At 57.3% G+C, this 8,850-nt stretch overlaps 1 protein-coding gene and 1 long non-coding RNA gene across 4 annotated transcripts; one reads left to right on the top strand and one right to left on the bottom strand.

Annotated features, from left to right (window-relative positions):
* Nucleotides 1-16: 16 nt before the first annotated feature.
* On the top strand, nt 17-3,150 carry LOC106149308. Its single transcript, XR_001235394.1, has 2 exons — nt 17-1,126; nt 1,892-3,150. It is a non-coding gene; the product is annotated as an uncharacterized LOC106149308 (long non-coding RNA).
* Nucleotides 2,155-8,209, bottom strand: Carhsp1 (calcium regulated heat stable protein 1, 24kDa). 3 transcript variants are annotated; one of them, XM_005391211.2, is made up of 5 exons: nt 8,103-8,209; nt 6,811-6,886; nt 6,523-6,693; nt 6,218-6,340; nt 2,155-4,297 (listed from the first exon to the last, which is right to left on the bottom strand). In XM_005391211.2, the coding sequence occupies exons 3-5, from the start codon at nt 6,684-6,686 to the stop codon at nt 4,135-4,137; spliced, it is 450 nt and encodes a 149-aa protein (XP_005391268.1). In that variant the 5' UTR covers nt 6,687-6,693; nt 6,811-6,886; nt 8,103-8,209; the 3' UTR covers nt 2,155-4,134. The 3 variants fall into 3 exon arrangements, with proteins under 3 accessions (XP_005391268.1, XP_005391270.1, XP_013373289.1); XM_005391213.2 differs by having other exon boundaries at nt 8,095-8,182; XM_013517835.1 differs by lacking the exons at nt 6,811-6,886; nt 8,103-8,209 and having other exon boundaries at nt 6,523-6,695.
* Nucleotides 8,210-8,850: the final 641 nt, after the last annotated feature.

Here is an 8,850-nt window from a genome sequence, read left to right as displayed (position 1 = left end):
CTCTAACTCACAACGATCCTCCTGCCTCAGCCTCCCGAGTGCTGGGATTACAGGCGTGCGCCACCATGCCTGGCATCTCTGGTGTTTCTGACAGGCGCTCTGTCCATGGCATTCCAGGGCCCAGACACATCCTCCTGCACTGCATCTCTGCAGACGATTCCCTGGCTACCTTCCTTGTAAGTGGAGGTGGGCTGCCCGGCATGCCACCCCACTGCACTGTTGCAGTCTCCTCAGCCTACCCCCTTGCCCCTGAACTGGACTTGGGGCTCTGCCCCACTTCCTCCTGACCCTCTGCGGTCTGCGTGTCCCAGTCCCACACCCGAGGGGCTTCCTGCAGGGGCCTCCTGGTGACGGTGCAGCCACAGCAGCAGAGTGCATACTGCCATCCCACGGGCGCTGAGGGCCAGGTCTGTACTGAGAGCAGCTGCCGGGGCCAAGGCCGCCTGCCCCTGCTGCGAGGCAGCCATGTGACTCGGGGCCCACTCCCTCAGCCTGTCTGCTCATCTCTCAAGTGCAGCGGTCACCACCAGACATGTCTCCTGGAGGAAATGACCTCACTACAGCACTTCCATCAGCGTGTGCTGTTACACTCGCCACGCCTCCAGGAGCCCTGTGAGGTGGCAGTCATTCCCTTGGCAGGATGAAGACATCCATCACAAACTTAAATACCGTACTGTTGAGCAAGAAGGAGCTGCAGGGGCTGCGCCCAAGCCAGCCTGAGCCTGTTCTGAGAAAGTCAGTCCTCTGCCCGGCACCACTGAAGCTGACCTGGATTCAAGGTCACCCAGGGCTTCAGGAGCCCTAGGGGAACAGCCTGAGCTAGACACTACAGTGCCGAAGAAGCCAGCCTGGAAGGCACAGACCCTGGCCAGCTGATGCCCAGGGACCTGCCTGCCACTGCGAAGTCTCCAGCTGCCGGCTGGGAGTGGCAGGAGGGGTGGAGAAACGACAAGCTGAGCAGACAGTGCCGAAATCCAGTGCAATCCAGGCACACGCAGGCAGCCCTGACTCACTTCCGAGGGCCGCTTCCTCTTCCTCTACCCACTCCCAAGCCCCCTCATCCCGGCCCTGCCCAGGCTGGGTGCTTCTCATCCCAATGAAAGGCAACTAGCCTCCTACCTCCAAAGTAAGTTCTAGAACCCCTACCTCTTCCTACCTCCTGCCCCCCTTCCTCCTGCCCCTCTGCAGTCTGTGTCCCAGTCCCACACCCGAGGGACTTCCTGCAAGGGCCTCGTGGTGGTGGGGGCACCCCGAAGTAAGTTCTGGAACCCCTTCAGCCCAGGCTGGCTAACCCATTGCGCCTTCCGGCCCGCATCGTTTCCCCAGCCTCCCTCCACCTCTATGTAATACTCATCTGCTGTAAGTCAGCGCATCTCGCTCAGAACTAAAGGCCAAGTCAGCCTCTCCCTACACAGGTTTGGTGGCCTGGTTTCATTTTTTCCAGTACACTGAAGATCATTCTGCATCACCAAATACCTGCCCTTCTCCCTTGGGAAACTGGCTGGGCAAAACTTTTCCTGCCAGGCGAAGTCCCTCCCAGAGCAGCAGCTGCCCTGCCAGCCCTCCCCACTCCAGTCCCGTGCCTTGGACTGTCACGTCTCCACCTGGCTCTGGCTGCCCTTGGTCCCCTGCCATGGCAGACTGACACTCTTTCCTCAAAAGCACATGGGACACTCCTGCTGTGGCCCTTGGACAATCACCATCCTACCCGCCACCACCCCCCTCCCCCGTAACGCTGGCTGGGCTTGAGGACGGGGACAGCCTTGCCTCCACTTCCAGCCCCCCAGCCCACCGTGTCTGGAGACCCTCGAGCCTGTTGGGACACCTGAGGCAGGAACACCTAGGGACTGGGCACTGGCTGCCTGTGGAGATCCTTCCCTTCTTTCCGCAGGCTGATGGTGGGAAACCTCACATTCATACGGCATCCTGACCACCACCCAAGGGCCAGTGCTGTTTACCTTCGCCAGGAGCCACATCCTACTGCTCAGCCTCTCACACTGGAGAATGACGGTGAAGGAAACAGGGACGATCTGCTTTAAAAACGAACTGCAAAGCAGAAGGTGTCACCTTGACTACGGGGAGGGGTCCCCCAACCTGCTGGCCCACAGGCAAAGCTCTTGGCAAGCCAGCCTCATGGTAACAAACACACAGCCCTACACAAAACAAACTTTATTGAAAGGTGGCTGATGGGAAGCGAGATCCAAATTGGGGAATCCTGCATTCTATTCCCAGATCCATCCCCAGTACCCCGTGACCCGCCCCATCCATAAATGGAGGCTCTGCATAAAAGCAGAGGGCTGTCTCTTTCAGCTCCCACATCCGGCAGTTCCAGAAAACTCGTGGACTGAAAAAGTGTGGTCACCCAGAAAGCTGTTGACAAAGGATTCTGCTAAACGAGAAAATCGAAAGATCACTGACAGCAGAATGTGACTCCCAAACCGTGGGGCACAGCCGACGGGGGCAACAGTGTAGGGGCCCCTCCAGGCCACAGTGACCAGATGCCAAGGCAAGGACGAAGCCACAGAGATGCTTGGGCGGGCGGGCAATGACGAGCGAGCCCTCAGCCCTCTTGGCAGAAGTGGCGTGGAAGTGTGTTCTGTGCCCAGCAGGCCCCAGGGGAGATGCCATCAGGGAGCCATCCAAGGCCACCTTTGACCCAGCAAGAAAAAAGATACCATCGACCCTGCAGAGGGCAGAGCAGGAGAGGACGTACCCTTCAGGGGGCACCACAGGCAATAAAGAAGATGAGTAATACATACACACACCCAACCACCAACACGCTTATTTTAAAACCATCCCACCACTCATCAGCAGAAAGGTTCCAGCCTTTGATCTCCTTTCAGACAAAGCCTTATTAGGGAGGCCAAACACACCCAAAGTTAAGACACTTGATGAGATTGCTAGTGCTTCCTGCATCAAGAGACCCTCCCACCCTGACGGCCCCCTGAAAACCCACTTCACAGGCTCACCCCTGCATTGACAAGCGCATCCTTAATTGGCCCAGGCCACGTATTTCAAAACATATTACCCAACTACTTCTAATTTCAAATCACACCTAGAGTCAAACCAAACCACTACAAAAGAAGCCCTAAGGGTCTATCAGCTAGCTCTGGGGGAGTGAGCTTTATTAAAAAAAAAAAAAAAAAAAAATCCCTAAGCATTTCTTCACACTGGTTTTAAAGACCACCACCACCACCACAAGTGTATTTCTCCAACGTTTAACTTTACCTGGGGATCAGAAAGCAAGCTATCTATTCTTTTCGGGATGAATCAGGCAAGTTTTGTTCCGAAACAAACTTGCACCCTCTCCACAAGCCCCTCTGCCACAGCCTCCTGTATAATCCACCCCCAAGTGACAGCTTAACGACAAGACTTCAATGGCTGCTGAGTGGGGACCGCTCCACCAGAAGACGTGAAAAGCCCAAGGTTAGCCCAGTGCACTGCACTAACCCCCAGGGGTGCTCCTACAGCAGTAATGACAAACCCCTGGGACAGGGGCCACAGCGAGCTGTGTATCACTGAAAGCTCTAAAAGGTTGTCATCACTGTCCTGGTGGAACCATCTTCCCGGACAGGTGGTGGTGGTGGTGGTGCCCTCCTGCAAGGCACCAAAAAGCAAAGTCTCTTAATCCAAAAGTCCCCCACACACAGAAGCCAGATCCCTTAAACAACCAAGCAGAGAAGTAGCAAATCGCTCCGTGCCGGCCAGGGTACCAGGTGGAATTTACCTTGGGTAAGTCACCTGCTATGGGCCACACAGATCTGGGGATTTTGACTCCAACTCAAAGAAAGGGAGAAGAGGGGTTCTGGGCAGCTGAGGAAAAACCACCTCCAACCCACCCCCTGGGCGGGGGCTGGACCTCTCCACTCAGCCACTAGGGCGCCTCTCCTTTTCAAATGCGTTTAATGCTTTTCAGATGGTAAGCGCTTGTTGAGATGATGGTGGAGGCTGTGCTGGTGGCCGAGAGCACCCATGCCTGCCCTCAGGTCCCTTTCCAGGGCTACGTGAGAGGGGCCTCCGTCCCACCCTGGAAGCCCCATCTTGTGCAGGAGAATGTCATCTTCATTGTGGCCCCGCCTCCTTCTCCCACTTAATTCTCCCAGAAGCCCAGGAGGAGGAGTGCTCCCGGGCCTCCTAGGAGCTGACGACGTGCCCAGACCAGGTCTCATGCTTGGTGCCTGGTGCCAGGTGGGTTATGACCACTTCCACAGCCTGCAGCTTCTCGTTCTTGGGCGGGATGGAGCACATCTTATAGGTGACTTCATCGCCTTCCACTGGGACGTACTCTCCTTCAACGCTAGAGGGGAGGGAAGGACACAATGCTCACAGCAGGAAAGGCCTGATGAGACTCCACCCCAAGACACCAGACCCTGCCGAGCAGAGGCCGCCTCGGTGGATGCCCATCTGACCAGCCACCCAGAACCCTACCCCGAGGACCTGCCCTCCTGCCATCCCACTAGAAGGCACTGGCACATGCTCCCAGGCTTGGGGTCCTGGCCATGCAGCCCTGACCCCAACAGCCTCTCCCTGGGGCTCAGATGCAGGGGCCGAAACAGTCCAGGCACCTGTGCATGTTCACACCATAACACTAATTATGGAGGCTGGGCCTGCTGATGGCAGGCAGGACCGCCAACCGGGTCACAGAGAGGGGAGGCCGGCCCAGGACTGGTATCGGGTGGACAGGCACCCAGCAAGGCCTCCTGCACTCCCTCAGCCACGCCGACCCCGACCCCCGGAACTGGGCATAGCCTTTGACCATAAGCTCTGCACATGCTCCTCACAGCCTTCAAGAAAAGTCCCTGTTACCCTTCAAGCGAGTTTCAGGAAGGGTCCTCTGCCTGCAACCATCCCCAGGAAGGTTCCTTACTTTCCAGGGGGTGGGAGTCCCCATCTCAGCGAAACTGGTGCCTTGAAGCCTCTTGATGAGAGCCCAAGAAAAAAGAATCCCCTCGGCTCCCGGGTCATCTTGGTCAGGGAATCTTAGAGTAAGCGCTCCCCTCTCCGAGGTGGTCGCCAGGAGGCCCAGGAAAGCTCGCAGCGCAGTCCTCACAGTGAGCCAGACTTGCTCACTGCCTTCTCCTTACTAACTCCCTTTCCATAGCACACTGCCCGTGTCTCGGGCACCCCCGAGTCCTTCCTGGGAGAGGCGTGTGGGTGTGTGTTCACATGCGCGGAAGATACCACACATCATCTTCATGGCAACATGTGTAAGGGGGCCTTCCAGCGGAAGGGCACATGATGCAAACAGGATCTTACTTATTTTGCCGTGCTATAGACTGAAACCGGGGATGCTGTACCCCTGAGCTGCATCCCCAGCCCTTTCCTTACTTTTTATTTTGAAACAGTCTAAGTAGCCAGGGTAACCTTGAATTCACAATCCTCCTGCCTCGGCCTCTCAAGAAGTTGGGATTGTAGGCATTGCCACCATACCCGGCAGGCTTCTGTTTTTTAAAATGTGACTTCCATGTTTGCCAGGTCTGTTGTGCAGAGTAGGCATTTGCCTGCCACTGCCTGAAATGAAAGGTGGGGTGTGTGGGCTGGGCATGTAGCTCAATGGTAGAGTGCTTGTTTAGCAATGTGCAAAGGCCTTGGGCTGAATTGTCAGCACCAAAAAAGGGGGGCTGCTTAGGCCAGAGGGGTGTTGGTCTGGGGTGCCATTAAGAGACTTCATGTATCAGATGGCTGCCCAGGAGACCAAAGGTGACTTGTAAGACACAGGGCACTTTCCAGCCCCCAGGATTTGTGGGCCCCATCCTGGGCTGGAGGGGGTTGACAGTCAGGAAGGAAGGACGTCAGTGAGTGAACTGCTAGAGAAAGGGTCCACCCCAAACTTCCTTCCTGGAGCAGAGGGGCTGCCAGCCTGCACCCCCACCGGGCTACCTCCCTTGGACGAGAGCAGGAAACTAGCTCCCAGGCCAACAGGCACCCCCAACTCAGGGACACCTCCCTCCCACCAACCAGACACACAACCCCCAGCTCGTATGCAGCAGTTCTGCCACTCTCGGTTTCCACAGGCTTGGCTGTGCCGCCCAGGGTGGCACACACTCGTGTACACACACACACACTTTCCACAACTATCCACAGGCATGCAGTCACACTCACACGGGCAATGTCCTCCCTGGCCACACACACACCCCAACACAGCTGCCCTACAGCCACACTCTGTCCCCACACGCGCGTGGCGCGGCAGTGCCTGCCCGGCCCGGGACGGACTCACTCAGATATGTGCAGAAAGATGTCGGGGCCGCCGTCCGCTGGGGTGATGAAGCCGTGGCCCTTGGACCGGCAGAAGCACTTGCAGACTCCTTTGTAGACAGGGCCCTGGGAAGCCCGCACCGTCCTGACAGAGAGGGGAAGGCATGAGGGGACCCCACGATAGCCACCCACTCTCCAGGGCACACCCCACTCTGCCCAGGCCCACGCACTGCCCCAGACTCCCCAGTGGGCACTGAGGTTAGTACAGTAGATCTGGCTCGAGGCAGGAGGCCCATCTGAGAATGTGCCCTCAGGCAGCCAACTCACGCAGAAAATGTCCTCGTCCGGCGGGTGGGCAGGGGGCTTGGGACCACGTTGTCCCGCAGCGGGGATGGGGAACGCTGTGTGTCCCGAGGGGTGTCCAGCAGCCCCCCTGAAGGCTGATGAGTGGGGGGCTGTGCAGGCGCTGGTGGGGGAGGCTCAGATGACATTGCTGACCTAGAGAGAGATGGGGTTCTCAGGGACGGCAGGATGGGATGGAGGAGCCCCCCCCCTCCATGTCTGATGCTCCTGCCTCTCCCTCAGCCAGACCGAGACTGGCAGGGACGAAGTCACCTTGTCTACAGCCACACCCGGTTGGGTCAGGTGTCCACTCGGGCTCACAGGTCTGCAAGAGAATGCCAGGTCGCCCCTACAACAAGGAAGGCGTTAGTCCTCCGATGTCCCCAGCACAGATCCGGACAAACTCAGGATGACTTCAGAAAACTCTAGGACTCAGTGTGGGTGCCTGAGAGGCATCACAGCCCGTAAGCCAGGCAGGGAGGCGTGGTGGTGAGCCCGAGACCCCAGGGAAAGGGGTGCCTGGAAGGCTGCCAGGCGCTTTCACAGAACATTTCCACCCAGCCGATCGCCGCAGCTCTCCTGTGAAACTGAATTCTCCCTATTGCCCCTACCCCCCTGATCCCTGACACACACCTGAATTTGGCCAGACCAAGTTGGGGGGTATTGAGGGGCGCCACAGCCCTGCCTAAAGTAAAGTCACCATGTCATCCAAGCAGGACCTGACAGCTGTGCTCAAGAAAGCGCCAGCTGCCTGGGCTCAGGGTCAGGACGAAAGAGCAGCAGCCCAGGTGTCAGCGGGACTGCAGGTGGGCACCATGCAGCACCTGCTGGGCTGGGGACAAGGACACATGGGGCCCAGGACTCTTTACTACAGGTGGGGGTGGGGGCTTGAACGCAGAGTCCCCTCGAGTTCATAGCCAGGCAGGCACAAGGCAGCCCTCAACAGGCTGCACGCGTCTCCCCAAGCTTTCAGACTGAACATACGAACTCAGCTGGGTGTGGTGCTGAATGCCTGTGACCCTGCCCAGCCCCCAGGAACTCAGCCACCTTAGCAAGACTGTCTCAAAATAAAATGTAGCTCGAGTTCGGTTCCCGGTACCGGAGAAAAACCAAAAAAATAAAAAATAAAATGTAGCTCAGTCTGAAGGTCCTGGGTTCAAACCCCAGTATATGAGAGAGAGAGAGAGAGAGAGAGAGAGAGAGAGAGAGAGAGAGAGAGAAAGAGAGAGAGAGAGAAGAAGAAGGAGGAGGAGGAGGAGGAGGAAGCGGAGGAGGAGGAAGAAGAGGAAGAGGAGGAGGAGGAGGAAAGGACAAAGGATCTTTTAAACACCCCAGGTGCTCGCCTGAAAATCTCATTTCCAGGTACTTTTGAAAGAAAGGGGCATCTCTAGCAACCAGAAGCCAGAGGCCACCTTCGCTTGTAGCAAGCCTCCATCCACCCACTGGTGCCCCTGCTTTACCCCCCGCTGCATGCCCCCAAATCCCCCAAACCAGCCTGTGTCCGCCAGTCCTGGGGAAAGGGCAGCCCATTCCCTCTGCAGGAGGTGACACAGCTACCTCCTCACCCTCTTCTCAGCTGCAGCCGCAGCCAGGCAGACCCCAAATCCAGGGAGCCCCCAAAAGGCCCTGCCACTAGGCTGATGCTCCGGGCACAGCATGACCAAGCAGTACAGGTCATAGAGTCCTAGAATGTTCCCATGCCTGGAGTTCTGGGTAGGGGGCCAGCCTTGCCTGGGGGGGGAGGCACCCCCACCCTGGCCCCCCAGGACCGTGGGCAGTGCCTCGCTGACCTGGTGACTGCAGGGTGAAGTGGAGGGCTGCCCTTGCCCCTTCTAATCAGGCGCCTTCCCTCTTTTCTCCTGGAGTCAGCACATCTGACTTCAAACCCTACCACCTGCCAGCTGTGTAATCTTGAGCAAGTTACCTAACCTTCCCAGACCTCGGTTGCTGCATCTGGTGAACGGGAACTGTGACAGTCCCAACGTCACACCACCATCATGAAGTGGAAAGGAAGTAATGCACACCAAGCACTGGGCACATAATCTGTCTCAAACAAGCATTACTTGTCAGCTCTGTTGCAACTGTCATCGTTAAGTCATGCAACAAATGCATGCTCCAGCACCAGGCCCTGCTCATGGTACTGGAGACACAAGACTGAGCCTGAGCCGGGTGTGGTGGTGCACACCTGTAATCCCAGCACTTGGGAGGCTGAGGCTGGAGGATCATTGAGAGTTCAAGACCAGCCTGGGCTACAAAGTAAGCTCAAGGCCAGCCTGAACTGCATAGCAAGACCCTGTCTCAAAAAGAAAAAGG

Source organism: Chinchilla lanigera, unplaced genomic scaffold (assembly GCF_000276665.1).
Source record: "Chinchilla lanigera isolate Chin_1 unplaced genomic scaffold, ChiLan1.0 scaffold00041, whole genome shotgun sequence".
NCBI classification, from domain to species: Eukaryota; Metazoa; Chordata; class Mammalia; order Rodentia; family Chinchillidae; genus Chinchilla; species Chinchilla lanigera.
This window is presented reverse-complemented; position numbering and strand designations above follow the sequence as displayed.

Excerpts from the sequence above, each read along its gene's own strand:
- Carhsp1 (XM_005391211.2), bottom strand. The coding sequence starts at position 6,686 with ATGTCATCTGAGCCTCCCCCACCAGCGCCTGCACAGCCCCCCACTCAT. Across the intron at positions 6,341-6,522 it reads CGGACGAGGACATTTTCTGC|GACGGTGCGGGCTTCCCAGG; the intron begins GTGAGTTGGCTG and ends CCTCTCTGTCAG. Across the intron at positions 4,298-6,217 it reads ATCTTTCTGCACATATCTGA|CGTTGAAGGAGAGTACGTCC; the intron begins GTGAGTCCGTCC and ends CCTCCCCTCTAG.